This window comes from Mytilus galloprovincialis, chromosome 3, assembly GCF_965363235.1.
Source record: "Mytilus galloprovincialis chromosome 3, xbMytGall1.hap1.1, whole genome shotgun sequence".
Taxonomy (NCBI): Eukaryota; Metazoa; Mollusca; class Bivalvia; order Mytilida; family Mytilidae; genus Mytilus; species Mytilus galloprovincialis.
Genome location: NC_134840.1, coordinates 97,254,011 through 97,269,519, shown reverse-complemented (window position 1 = coordinate 97,269,519; position 15,509 = coordinate 97,254,011). Strand labels below are relative to the sequence as shown.

Here is a 15,509-nt window from a genome sequence, read left to right as displayed (position 1 = left end):
CAGTAACAACATTTTAAAAGTTAACCAGATGCTCTGCAGGGCGCAGCTTTATACGATCGCAGAGGTTGAACACTTAACGGTTGGGGCATGTATGGACACAACATTCAAGCTGGATTCAGCTCTAAATTTGGATTGTGATTAAATAGTTGACACGACATAGGTTTCTGACACAGAATGAATGTGGTCAAATGAACTTAATATTTTTTTTTTTTTTGCCTTTGAGCAATTCACTATGCTGTTGAATATTAATCCTCTCAAAAAAATGTTTTGAGGAAATTTTCATTTTATTTATGAAATCTGAAATGAGAAAAATTGAACACTCATTTATATACATCATAAAATATTAAAATGTAAAAAAGTGCTTGTAATCACTGAATGGAAAAGATTGTTTTAATTTATCAGTTGGTAGTAAAAGTGAATATACATTGTATATTGTGTAAAACAATGATTTAAGTTGATTCAACTACTATTCTGGACAAAGAAAGATAACTCCAATTGAAAATTTCTTGCTATTTCGCAATATTGTGCAATTAGATATTTCTTGCTATTGGGCAATACTGTGCAATTGAAAATACTTGCTATTGCACAATACTGTGCAATTGAAGATTTCTTGCTATTGCACAATACTGTGCAATTGAAAATTTCTTGCTATTGCACAATAATTAGTATAATAATTTTAGGACATGATTTGGACCAACTTGAAAACTGGGCCCATAATCAAAAATCTAAGTACATGTTTATATTCAGCATATCAAAGAAGCCCACAAAATTCAATTTTTGTTATAATCAAACTTAGTTTAATTTAGGACCCTAATGTAGACCAATTTGAAAACGGGACCAAAAATTAAGAAAATACATACACAGTTAGATTTGGCATATCAAAGAACCCCAATTATTCAATTTTTGATGAAATCAAACAAAGTTTAATTTGGACCCTTTGGGCCCCTTATTCCTAAACTGTTGGGACCAAAACTCCCAAAATCAATCCCAACCTTCCTTTTATGGTCATAAACCTTGTGTTTAAGTTTCATAAATTTCTGTTTACTTATACTAAAGTTATGGTGCGAAAACCAAGAAAAATGCTTATTTGGGCCCCTTTTTGGCCCCTAATTCCAAAACTGTTGGGATCTCAACTCCCAAAATCAATCCCAACCTTCCTTTTGTGTTGATAAACCTTGTGTTTAAATTTCAATGATTTCTATGTATTTGTACTAAAGTTATTGTGCGAAAACCAAGAATAATGCTTATTTGGGCCCTTTTTTGGCCCCAAATTCCTAAACAGTTGGAACTAAAACACCCAAAATCAATCCCAACCTTCCATTTGTGGTCATAAACTTTGTGTCAAAATATCATTGATTTCTATTCACTTAAACTAAAGTTATAGTGCGAAAACCTAGAAAATGCTTATTTGGGCCCTTTTGGGCCCCTAATTCCTAAACTGTTGGGACCAAAACTTCCAAAATCAATCCCAACCTTTCTTTTATGGTCATAAACCTTGTGTTTAAATTTTATATATTTCTATGTACTTAAACTAAAGTTATAGTGCGAAAACCAAAAGTATTCGGACGAAGACGATGACGACAACCCAAACGTGATACCAATATACGACCAAAAAATTTTCAATTTTTGTGGTCACATCAAAAAACTTTGGTTGAATGGTTCATAAGTATCCCAGTGAATGCAACACCATGACTGGAACCACCATTTTTCAATCTTTCAAGACCCATAACTTCTGAACAGTGTAAGTCAAAATCGTCATTATTGAACTTGACCTCAATTTTGTTGTCAACAACATATTAAAATTACAAAGTACTTCCCCAAATCTATAACCAATTTTTACTTCGTAAATCCGGTTAAAAATCAAACAAGCTTACAAAGGCCAGAGGCTCCTGACTTGGGACAGGCGCAAAAATAACACATCTTCTTATTCATAATAAATCATATAAAATGTCATCTGAAAGTTTGAATTTAAATGGACAGTAAAGAAATCTAATCATTTTTCACATTTTTGTCCCTAATTCAAATCGGTTTTCAAGATAACAGACAAAACTAGTTTTTGAATAAGTATCCAAAAACCTTTTTTCTTTACAAATTTCAGTGTCATTTTAATAACTACTACCTTGAGCGCGTTCTGACCCAAGAACTAATTCATATATAGATCCAGTGGAGTTGAAACCGCACCCCCTTTTGTGGGGATTTTTTTTTTATTGAAACCGCACCCCATTTTGTGGGGATTTTTTTTTTATTGAAACTGCACCCCTTTTGTGGGGATTTTTTTTTATTGAAACCGCACCCCCTTTTGTAGGGAATTTTTTTTTTTGGATTAAATAGGGAATCACAGAAGCATGACTGGCCCCCTCCTTTATAAAAATTTCTGGATCTGCTATTGTAATTGGGATAGACAGGTATATAATATATATATTCTTAGAATGAGGTATAATGCAAATTTATTGAATACATTGATTGATTTGTGTTTAACACAACTTCAGTACTATTATGCTATTTCATGGCAGTCATTTTTTATTGGTGGAGGAAACCAGATTGGGTAGAGAACCTCAATCTTTCATAGGAAAACTGAAAATTCTAGTCAATCAACACACCTGCCATGTTGGAGATTCAAGATCACATACTCAGACAGGCTAGTGATACAGTAGTTTGACAATTTAGACCACTCAGCCACAAAGACTCTCTGATGAAATAAGGAAGCATTGGTACAAGGGTTAAAAGGAACAGGTTGTCAAACAGTGTTGGTCTGATACCATATAGCGGGTTATTTTCGCAGGTGTAAAATTTCGCAATTTTCATTGAAAAAAGTTTACAAAATATTTTGGTCGTTATTATTTTGGTGGACTCAAAACTTTTATCAATACCTTTGTATGTGCACTTTTAAATTGGCGGAATCTATTTCAGCGATTTTGTTCTATCCATGAAAATAAGCGAAAATTTGCACCCCGCGAAAATAACCCCCTATATAGTATTTTAGCACAAATTACACAACAGTGACAACACTCTACAATAGAATTAATTAAGCATTTTCTTTACATAGTAAAACATTTATTCAGAGCTTAATAACATAAATAACATAAAATATCTATTGTCACTGTTTTAAAGTTGGCATCATACTGCTTTGGTTACAATTAAAACAGCAGAAGGGACCAAACCTGCAAAAGAAAATCACATGATAAGAGTAAGTCACATATAATTTTGATGGTAAATGTATAAAAACCACATTATTTTTTTCTTTTTCTTTATAGCATTTAAAGTACTCTTTTTTTGTGGACTTTTTTGTCCATCATTCATTTTCTCATAATTTCTCTACATTTATTCATCTGCTAATTGTCTAAACAAGTTTAATTCATTTGCATCTCATAAAACTTCAAAGAATATTCAAGGACACTAGTTTTTTTAAAGAGTGATTTTTTTTATTATATATAATATGTTGCTTAATGTAAATAAAATATATACCACCTTCTTAGATTGTAAAATAGCAATTAAAAAAGGTCTAGTTCTTTGCTCAAATCTGCAAATTTTGAAACAGAAAAAAAGATCAATTAAAACCTCTTTTTTCATATTTTATTTCAAAAATCTATCTCATATATTTCTTTTTATTCAAAAACAAGTTTTTTTCATGAACAATCTATGCAACTTTTTTTGCACAACTTGTAGCTTGAAAAATAACACAGTGACCCATACTTTTTATTATATTTTTTGTAAAAACATAGAAAAATCTACTTTCTGGCAAGGTATAAGAAATTTATTTAATAAGGAAATATTTACCAAAGATGCACCATAACTTTACAAAATTGTCTGCATGGTTGTAGAGATACGGGCCAATTTTGTCAAAATATTTTAAGCTTGTAAATAAATTAGATTTTAATTTTGTTTCACATGAGTGTTAAAGCCTTGATGAAATAGACTAGCAAACACGATAATGAGTTAACTCCCCTTACCAAGCTTATACCTGCCCCTAAAATGATCCGTGGAATCTTACCTAATTGATCTAATGGTTTTTCATAATCTTCATTTTGAAACACTTTTTTTGGAAAGTTTGTCATCAAAGAGAATGGCCCTGATTGGTCAGTTCTGTTCATCTCTATGTATAATCTTACTGCTGCTAGTGGTTCCTTGGCTGAAAATGTTTGTGTTAGGGGTTGTCCTGAAGGGAATCTTATCTGCAATAGAGGAAACAACATATTGATATAACTATTGGATGTGACTGGCTAACTGATTTTTTATAAATAAATAAATTGTTTATAACATCAAAGTATAAAAACATTATCTTGCGGATTCATCATTATTCATAGGATACTAATTATTCGTGCTTTTTTGTGGGTACAGGTGAAACACAAAGTTAAATGTTCAACAAATTACTTTTTTTTTTCATTTTTGGCAAAACCACTTAACAACATATACATGAAAAGCCAAGTTTTCCACCATCCACGAAAATGGGTACCCACGAAAAATAAAAGAAGCCACAGTACCAATATTTTTTCGTGGGTTCACATACCATAAGTTCAACTGTGAGCTATTGCTCACTAATGATAGCCCTCTTTAAGTTCTGTGTAAACAGGAAGTTGTTGAGTGATGGATATAAGCACACATTATTCTGAATTTTTATTTACCTGTAATCGACAGTCTGTATATTCCTTTTTAACAGCAGGTGTAGCTACAGGTGCAGCAGAAGGGGATGGTGCTGTATTGGATTTTTGTACATCTTTATCTTTGGCAAACTGAAAAAAAGAAGTTCAGTGTCAGCCCTTGAAAATTTGTGTAGCAATGGACTTACCCGGTATGTAAAATACACACTATATTTTCATAACATACAACTTCTTAGTATAATAAACAGCTGCGCCATGAGCGCATGAAACGCCCAACGTCTTGTGTGGAGGTTTTATGCAATAATCATAAATAGTTTCTGAGAAAGTTTAAAGCAATAACCATATATTGTTTTTGAGACACGGCGGGACATGTGAAACCCCCACCCTGTTTTTATTTACAAAAAACTAAATATCACTAAAATAAAATTTTGAATAAAAACCAAAAAGTATACAGATCTTTAGATTAATATAACAAAGAAGTGTGTTAAGTTTTAAGCAATAATCATAAACTATTTTTGAGATACGGCGCAACATGTAAAAAAAACCTCCCCTGTTTTACAAAATACTCAATAACTCATAAAAAAAATTTTGAATCATCACCAAAAAGTATACAGATCTTTAGATTAATATAACAAAGAAGTGTGTAAAGTTTTAAGCAATAATCAAAAATCGTTTTTGAGATACGGCACAACATGTAAAAAACCCCTCCCCCTTTTTTACAAAATATTAATAACTCAAAAATGAAATTTTGAATCATCACCAAAAAGTATACAGATCTTTAGATTAATATAACAAAGACATGTGTGAAGTTTTATGCAATAATCATAAATCGTTTTTGAGATATGGCGCGACATGTAAAAATCCCCTCCCCCTTTTTTACAAAATACTCAATAACTCAAAAATGAAATTTTGAATCATCACCAAAAAGTATACAGATATTGAGATTAATATAACTAAGAAGTGTTTAAAGTTTTAAGCCATAATCAAGAATCGTTTTTGAGATACAGTGAGACATGTGAAAAAAACACACACCTGTTTTAGTTAAAAAGTGCCGTAACTCAAAAAGTTTAAATCTTATTTTCACCAAAAAGTATACAGATCATTTGACCATCATAAGAAACAACCATATTAAGTTTCATGAAATTTGGATAAGTCGTTCTCAAGTTACGGTGCGACATGTTTACGCCGGACAGACAGACGGACAGACAGACAGATGGACAGACGGATGGACACCGGACATTTGTATAACATAATACGTCCCATCAAAATTTTGACGGGCGTATAAAAACACTAGCAATTGCTGAAATTGCTTACTTATCTGGTTTTAAGCATTAAACCAAATCATGATTTGCTTATTGTTGAAGGCAAAACAGCAAACTTTGGTTGTTAACTTCAACGTCATTTGGTAATGGTTGAGAGTTGTCTCATAAACAATCATACCATACCTCCTTATATTTATGTAACAAGTTTAACCATGACACAATCTTGTATCATTTGCCAAGCCCAGCCTGTTTTAAAACTCAAATAGATTATTTCTTTCACATTTTTCGTGAAATATTTTTTTTAAATTAATTTCTCTTTGCATACTTTGTTAAAAGAATGTTTCTACATATTTTAATCACTACAATTTGATTTTTTTTTTTAAATGTTTAGACCTCAAAAGCAAGCACTCAAAATTTCCATAATTTTGATCACATAAGAATATCAGAATATTCATTGAAGACCTTTGATGCAAATTTTAGATGATCATTAATTAAATTATAATCTGTATCACATCCTTAAACAAACCTTAGCTGCTCTATCTCTTTTATCTTTTTCTATCTGATCTTTCACTCTTTGTCTGAAATAGAATTGGAATTTTTTTCGAATGCCTTCATTTGTCAATTAATGTTGATAAAACATTCAAATATAACATCTTCATTATGAAAAACAATATATTTCCACCAAACAAAAACTATTACTTCAATTATAGGGATAGACAAAACAATCAATGGTTCTGGTGTCCTTTTCAAGTCTCTATTATGGTAACATTAAAATTCAAAATAACTATTATAATATATCACTTAATGTTATATCAATATAAAAAAGAAGATGTGGTATGATTGCCAATGAGACAACTATCCACAAAAGACCAAAATGACACAGACATTAACAACTATAGGTCGCCGTACGGCCTTCAACAATGAGCAAAGCCCATACCACATAGTCAGCTATAAAATGCTCCGATAACACAATGTAAAACAATTCAAACGAGAAAACTAATGGCCTTACTTATGTAAAAAAATGAATGAAAAACAAATATGTAACACATAAACAAACGACAACCACTGAATTACAGGCTCCTGACTTGGGACAGGCACATACATAAATAATGTGGCGGGGTTAAACATGTTAGCGGGATCCCAACCCTCCCCCTAACCTGGGACAGTGGTATAACAGTACAACATAAGAACGAACTATAAAAATCAGTTGAAAAAGTAAGGCTTAACTCATCAGATGGACAAAAATACAAGTAGACCTGGCCGGGTACTTATACATCCCGACACAAAAAGACGTAATGAACAGATCTGAGAGTACTCGCAGTTATCTGACAGCTAGTTCAAAGCCACTAACAACTAATAAAAAATCATGCATCTAAGACTAAAAAATCAATCCGTACACATCCAACATCCAATGGATTTAGTGTAAAGACGTCATAAACAGCCAGAGAAAAACATGTAGATTTTACCTTGCTAATTTATCGTCCATTTTTTCTCTTCTTCTTTGTTCAGCTATCTTCTTAATTTCATCCTCTTCTATTCTAAATGGAAACAAAAGTGTAAACAGAATAAAGAGATGGAAACAAAAGTGTAAACAGAATAAAGAGATGGAAACAAAAGTGTAAACAGAATAAAGAGATGGAAACAAAAGTGTAAACAGAATAAAGAGATGGAAACAAAAGTGTAAACAGAATAAAGAGATGGAAACAAAAGTGTAAACAGAATAAAGAGATGCAAATAATAATTTTTACTGTCTTTGTTACCTATTGTTTCCTTACCAGAACCCTCTGTAAACTGTGATGTCCAAATTCATTGGGGTTCTCTTCCTTTATGAATGTATAAATAAATTTTGTGTTTTTACTGTCTTCTGATTGGTTAAAATTATTAGTTTTATTTTCTGATGGCGACACGCCCACTTTGACTTTGACGCCAACATGTGTGTACGTTGTTATTGTTAATATGAATAATATAAAAAGTTCTTTGAGCCTTAGTTTTGATAGAAATTTATTTATAATGAATGGCAATAATTTATTTTGATTTTATTGAACTATAAAACTAATTTTTGACTCTTCACATTTTACATAATCCGCGAAAATCCACTTCGCGGATTATTCAATGTGAAGAGTCAAAAATTAGTTTTATGGTTCAATAAATTCAAAATAGATAATAGCCATTCATTAAATACACATATGTGCTGCTGGACCCTTTTATGTACATCAAATATATCAAGGGTTGTAATTTCACCACTGTAAAAAGTTAATGGGTCTGTTATTTTCATCTTTCTGTTTTGGCATATCAATCTTTTATTTAACTCTTGTTTGAGGGTTTACAGGTGAAATTTTGTAGTAATTTGATGTTTGTAGACTAAAAAAATCTATATTCACAATGACAATGAGTTTAGATAAGTTTTCCTGTACTAAACATGTTATTCAGTTGTTGTCATGGTTCCTGTCTATCATATTTCCTTTTCATTTTTTGTTTTTGTCACAAATCCAGCTGTAAGTTTTTTTCGTATGATTTCTTTCACATTTTGTCATGTTTGTCATTATATAACTGCCTATTAGTTAAAGGTTTGCTCATTTATGGTATGGTTATCTTTAGGTGCTTACTTCTACGTTGTTTAAACTCCAGACAGTAGTTGTTTCATTGGCAACCATACCACATTTCCTTTATCCACATTGAAGTAAATACTATTTTTAAACAAACTTTTTATGTATGGCTTAAAATAAAATATTGTTTGTTTCCCCAATCCTGACGGACCCTGCAAAAACGTTCTGACTCATAAAATATATTGTCAAAACTAAGTCTATATCATTTATTCATTTCCAAATTTCAGGCTTGCCGTCTCGACCAATATTGTTTCAGCTTTTTGGAAAAAATAAAATTATTTCCCTACCTACCTACCCACACCTTGCTTGGCAGGGTCGGGATTGGGGAAACAAACAACATATTAATTTAGGCCTATTGTAAAGTTTACAGAATTTAATCATCGTCAGAACATACTTACTTTGATTTTATAGATACTATTTCTTTTCCTTGTGTTCTTCTTTGTTTCTCTCTTGCAGTCTGTTCTTTTTTCTCTTGCTCTTCTCTTTCTAGTCTTTTCTGTTTTAACTTTTCTTGTAACCTGGCATGTCAAGGTAAGTAAAGATTTTAACTGGTTCAATAGCCTTTTAAAGTGGAGGGTACCAGTCTAGGTATTCTTTTTATTAATGTACCCTGGACTCATAATTGTTTTCATGGAATATCAATTTGTAGTGAATTTTGTTGAAAACAGGTGATAAACAAATTTAAATGTTTAACGAAGTATAAAAGTTCTTTAATTACAATGCAAATTTGTATTTTTTGCAAAAACGTTGCAACTTATGCATTTGAGTAAAAACAATATAAATTTCTGGTTTTACAGTGTTGGCAATTTGAATGGATGATATACCTTATTTTGGCTTTATGTCTTAATAGTTTTATCACCAATGTTTTGTTTTAAAAGTTAATTACTTATTCATTTGTTCTTTCTTTTCCTCTGCTGTTAATGGTTTAATGACCTCGGTGGACTCAGAAAAACTGGAATGTTGTGTTCTGGCTGCGTGGGCTTGAGCTTCCATCTCAGTCCTTAGGAACTTCCCACACCTGTAACATAATTACAAATACTCTTTTATTTGAATAATTACACAAAATCTTGATTTTCTTTTTATATAATAAACAAGAATGTGTCCATAGTACATGGATGCCCCACTCACATTGTCATTTTCTATTTAGTGGACTCTGGAATAGGGGTCAAAACTCATATTTGGCATCAAAATTAGAAAGATCATATTGTAGGGAAAATGTGTATTAATTGTCAAGTTGATTGGACTTCAAATGCATCAAAAACGACCTTGACCAAAAACTTTAACCTGAAGCAAGACAGACGGACGGATGGACGAACGAACAAATAAAGAAAAAAAAGAACTAACAAATGATCTGAGACACAGACTGAAAAACATGCTTCATTTTCTTTTTCTGATTTGTAGTATAAAGTATAAGTAATAATGTAATTTTTATTGAATCACATCTTATATCTAACTTTCTCTCAAAAACCTAAACTCTTAATTACTTAGGTAAATGAAATAAGGAAGTGTTAGTGACAGCTTACAAGGTTCCATCCATTTTTTTCTTTTTAATCTTGGTTACATATTATATTTATCAATTTCCAGCATGGTCAGACAATTTGCAAGAATCAATTTCAATAACTACCCAGTTCCATTAAAAAAACTGTATCCTGGTTTTATTCAATACTTACTCATCACACTTGAGTGAGTTTGCCTGAACTGGTCCCGCTGGTTCACCAGAAGGTTCACCACCAGCTGCACTGTCACTAGGTCCTGGTTCTTGGGTGGATGTTTCCATTGGTTGACTACTCTCTGTTTCTAAAATACAAAAAAAATATTTGAGTATTCACAGAAGATAATAAAATATTAGTGATTCTTTATTTGAATTATACTAATTATAACTTCATTGAGTTTGTGGTAAGCCAAGAATTCAATTGTTTATAGAAATACTCATTTTCTATTGACTTATTTGTAAAAAAAAAAATGAAAAATCAATGAAATCAAGAATCCACGAAAAACTATCCTCGATCCATCATTATTGCTATGCAAAATTTAAGGAATCCACAGGGATAATTAGGGTTAGATTAAAAAAGTGTGTGTCCAACAATAACTGTATGCAATTTCCAAGATTGTGTTCTACATGTATTTCAATATTTATACACCGTGCTGATTGATTGATTGATTGTTTGTGTTTAAAGCCACATTCACATTTATTACAGGTGTACTCCTGTGACACAATCAGGGTTCTCACTAAGGATTTTTGAAGGCGAGTCCAGGGACTTGTCATTTTTTACCATGATGAGTACAACAGCAAGAAGAAAATGTTTTATTGTAATATAATGTAATATTTTAGTCTCCATTTCCTAACAGAGCAATGAAATGACATTAAATTCAGATCACTTTTAAAGTTTTGCCATTAAATGATGATATTTGTGTTAAACTATGTTCAGTTTATACAAAATATTTCAATCTTGATGCATCTGTGAACTCACCAGTTTTGAAAATGGTGAGTCCAGACAGATTTTGATGAGTCCAGGACTCATGGACTCGCCTTAGTGAGAACCCTGCACAATCATTGTTTATTTACCTGAAGATTTACTAAGTGTGTGTCCTACAGATGCTACAAAGTTTATTACCTGAAGATTTACCAAGTGTGTATCCTACAGGTGCTACAAAGTTTATTACCTGAAGATTTACCAAGTGTGTGTCCTACAGGTGCCACAAAGGGTTCATCAATATCAGCATCACCTTCATGTGCAAACAACCTATAAACAACCAAAATTATAATGATATTACATAACATTCATATCTAAAACCTACAAAAATAGCTTATTTTTTTAAATTGTCATTAATATTTGGACATATTAGATGTGAGCAAAAACCTCACCAAAACTGTTTAGCTGAAAGCACTTATTCAATGATACATGGACGATGATATTGATGTATAAAAGTCAGATATCTTTTTTTAAGTAAGACTTTTGCTTACATCTTACCTCCTATCAAAAGCTGTACAAAATGGAAATTTGATGAATTTATTGTCAAATACTTAGGATATATATGTGAGTATAATCTATAGAGCAGTTTTGAGTTTTATTTTATGGATTAGTTACACCAGTTGACTGGAGGTCAATCAGAGTAAATGATGTCACTTGACAATCTACTCTACTGTGAAGTAATAACATAAGTCATTGTAAGTATTATGGCATCAGTAGTTAATGGAAAAAGAAGGAATTCTAGAGTTGTCTTTACATCAATGAGACAGCAATCCTACAACATTTAAAAATATATACATATGTATATCATTGATATTTTTTTAGATTGTATCATCAATATAATCAAACTTGCCTAACCAGATTAAAATACAGATCCTGTGTCCAAGCTTTGCTTACAAGTATATGAAAACACTTCATTCTGTTTTACATCCTGTACTGGTAATTAATTCATCATCCAATGAATTGTTAGCCTTCAAAGTTTTGAAGGTGTGTACATTGTATTCATCAGACAAAACTATAGGATTCCGTAATGTCTTTAAAACAATGTAAAACAGAGCGTTTTCTAACAGCTTATCTGATACACAGTCACAGGATCTTTTTTTTTTAATTAATCAGATTAAACTTACCAGTCCATTGCTAGCTGTACACCTTTGTAATTTGTTTTGGCAAGAGCCCTTTCCCTGAAAATAGAGCAGACAACATTAATAGGAAAATTGTTTCAATGAATGTGGAGATTGCAAAAGTTGTACCATTTGACATTTTCTATGCATATGCCTAGATTTTTACTCAAGATAGATATTTTGTTTTGTTAACCTACTTGTTATGATCTCCATGATAAATCTCATAGGTACACAATTGGGGAACTTTACCAGTATTAAAACAGCAAGATAATGGTCAAATTAAATATTGAATTCTTGGGAAGACTCAAAGTAAAGGGAAGGGTAGTACAGAATAAGTATAAGTTTATACTCAAAGAACTTGAAGAAGTTCAAAGCATATAAACCTTTAAAAATATGCTGCACAACCCTTTGTTTTGACCTCTGCAAAAATGAAAGTAGTGTAGATGAACTTTCATATTCAGGTTTTATTTTTTTTTAAATTCATTGTAGTAAACATGTTTAGAGCAGGAAATCCTTTGAGAAATTGCATTGCCTATATTTACAGAAGTACAACCTTTAAACTAGGGTTCAAACTCACAACCACTGTTGACAAGCAAAATATGATCAGTATCTTCAAATGAGGAGTGACCCTTCAATGTAACAACTATCCTTTTTAACATGTTTAAGAGGGGAACATTTCAAGTGATAATTTTTGTAGTTGTAAAAACCACTTTTTACTATTAAAACACTGTATAATATATATTGATCCTCAAATTTCCCCCAAGTATTATTGAAACACTATCTTATATACTGATCCTCAAATTTCCCCAAAATACTATATAACATCGAAACAGATAAAAAAATGATTTCTTTCATTTAATCATAGATAGATAACCAATGAAAATGCAACGGAAATAAGGTGTCCATATCAAATTTTCCCACTAGGGAAAAATGACGATATACCCAATTCTAGTGTACCCTTCAGCTCTCTAGGGGTGCTTGGAATAACGGCAAATTATTCAATAATGTTCCATGAATTGCATGATGTGTTACTCCATGTATGTGCACTGCTCAAACTAGTCCAAATAATTACGATGTTTTGGAAGACTATTTTATTCTTTAGCTTTGACGCATTCCAACAGCAGATGCCAGACATCATGATGCTGATAGTGATTATCTGGACATTCTTCAATATAATTCAACACAAACACCAAAGCAGGTATGTACATTCTTTTGGGGGCATTCGTAATTTTTTTGGGTTAAATTTCCTTATCATATGAAAAATCAAGTCACGATAGAAGTAGTGATTCAGGGAAATTGAAAGTGAACTTGGTCATTTTTTTAAAATAAATTGGTCCAAATAACATTTATCATATAACATACGCTCTGTTTTGGGTAAATCCCATTTCCATCAGTGTTTGGACATCAGTTGAAGACATGATAAGGTTTTGTTGAAGCTACAAGGGGTTTGTATTGTAAGTTGTGATTTCAGGAGTTTTCAAGTTTCATTTCAGTTTTAGAAGGGAGGCAACTCAGGTGAAAATATTAAGTTAGGAAGTTATTCCGGACTCGAAGCGATATTCAATCCGTAATTTCTTTAGTTCTGAAAAAAAAAACGTATTTAGACAATAACAATCAAAACCAAGGAGTAAAAAAAGACTCACAAAACCAAAGGACATTTACATCAACAGTTATAAATAATAATTAAGAAATAACACGAACTCCACTAAAAACCGGGAGTGAAATCAGGTGCTCCGGAAGGGTAAGCATTTCCTGCACCGTATACTGCACCCGTCATATGTTATTTCTTTGTTCATTTCGGTAAAGGTTATTATGACTGAGGAAGAATATCAGATATGATTTCTGACACACTTTTGTCATAATGGCCAATCAGCTCATGATGGCGACCGTAAAGTTTCTTGAGTGATGACATTAATTTGATTGATTCATAGCCATGCCTGTCTTAGCAACTTTTGAGAAAGCAGTATTCCTCGTTCAACAAAATCAACGTACTTTGAGCTAGCTCTAGAGTAACGTATCAATTGAGACACATATACTCCATATGCTGGTGCCGCTGGGATGTTGCTACACAGAAATGGAATGTTGACTTTAGGAAAATTAAAATCCGATGGCGTTTGTCATAAATTTTGGAACCTACCATCATTAGTCATTTCGAAAAAAAGGTCTAAATATGAAGCAGATTTATCTGTGTCGGTAGTATCTTTAATTTCAAGTTCACTTAGATACATTAAATGTAAGTGATCACTGCCATTATTATTAAGAGACAGTACATCATCAATATACCGAAAGGTGAAATTAAAAGACTGGGCTAATTTCTTTTCTCCTTTCTGAACAAGCCCTTGGATAAATTCTGCTTCATAGGAATATAAAAAGAAATCTGAAGTAGAGGAGCGCAATTGGTACCCATTGGGATTCCAATAGTCTGTTGGAAGACCAAACCTGCAAATTCAACAAATATATAAAAAGTCCAGCATGGCAGTGATATCCTTGTCGGTATATTTTTTTCCTTGACTCTGTATGATTTTTCACAAAGTAAGCTGAATTCCAGCCCAAAACTAGATATTTAAAACGTCTAGTGCCCTTTTTGTTAAAGAAGCATAAGCTGACGAGTTCTTTCAGTCGAGCTTTAAGTTTAGTATGTGGAATAGTGGTATAAAGAGTTGAAAAATCAAAGGTTTTAATTTTGGTACAATGTTTTAATGATTGCATGAGATTGTAAATTCACCAATAACTCTTTTGAATTTTTCAGTATCCACATCTGATTAACACCACTTCTTTAATATGCCGTTCGGAATATTTCTGAAGTCCTTCTTTGACTGCAGTGAGTATGGCAGTAAGAACTTTAGAAAGGGGTTTAGTGGAACACTTGGAAGAACCTGCAATATACCTTTCCTTATAAGGATTCTTGTGAAGCTTAGGAATCCAATATAAGGATTGAAGATCCTGGTCTTCATCCTTTGGATTAACACCAAAGGAGATTAGAACCGATTTGTGGTTTTCCAGGATCTCCTGCTTCGTAAACGTACTTAGTGTATATGTAGGATTTCCATGTGTGTTATTTATCCCCAGTTCCTTAATCAGGCTGTCAATGTAGTGTTTCTTGCAAACAAAAACAATGTCATGGAGGCAAGACAACTCCGCTATGACCTGAGGGTCTTTAAAGATGGAAGGAGCTTTGGTGCTCATTGACCCTTTAAGCTTACTTACTTTTATCTGAATCAATGACCTCACTGATTTTACCCACTCCGAAAGAGTGTCAACCTCAACCTTTTCTCTTTTTGCCCAGTCTTTTGCATAACCTTCAACAGAATCCATTAGTAGTTTGAAGTTCTGGTTCCAATTGATTGGCTGTGGCTCTCTGTATTTCGGACCCTTGGACAAAAGTTGTCTCAATTTGTAGTTATTGACTATGTTTAGGTCTCCAGAAATTACATGGCCAGCAGGATTATAC

The 15,509-nt window shown here is 32.2% G+C and overlaps 1 protein-coding gene across 2 annotated transcripts; it reads right to left on the bottom strand.

The window, feature by feature from the left end:
• Nucleotides 1-3,032: 3,032 nt before the first annotated feature.
• LOC143069492 (UBX domain-containing protein 1-like) lies at nt 3,033-13,579 on the bottom strand. Of its 2 annotated transcripts, XM_076244165.1 has the most exons (11): nt 13,421-13,579; nt 12,065-12,118; nt 11,131-11,210; nt 10,137-10,263; nt 9,353-9,484; nt 8,865-8,984; nt 7,327-7,398; nt 6,387-6,438; nt 4,623-4,730; nt 3,992-4,172; nt 3,033-3,161 (listed from the first exon to the last, which is right to left on the bottom strand). In XM_076244165.1, the coding sequence occupies exons 1-11, from the start codon at nt 13,474-13,476 to the stop codon at nt 3,118-3,120; spliced, it is 1,026 nt and encodes a 341-aa protein (XP_076100280.1). In that variant the 5' UTR covers nt 13,477-13,579; the 3' UTR covers nt 3,033-3,117. The 2 variants fall into 2 exon arrangements, with proteins under 2 accessions (XP_076100280.1, XP_076100281.1); XM_076244166.1 differs by lacking the exons at nt 12,065-12,118; nt 13,421-13,579 and having other exon boundaries at nt 11,082-11,136.
• Nucleotides 13,580-15,509: the final 1,930 nt, after the last annotated feature.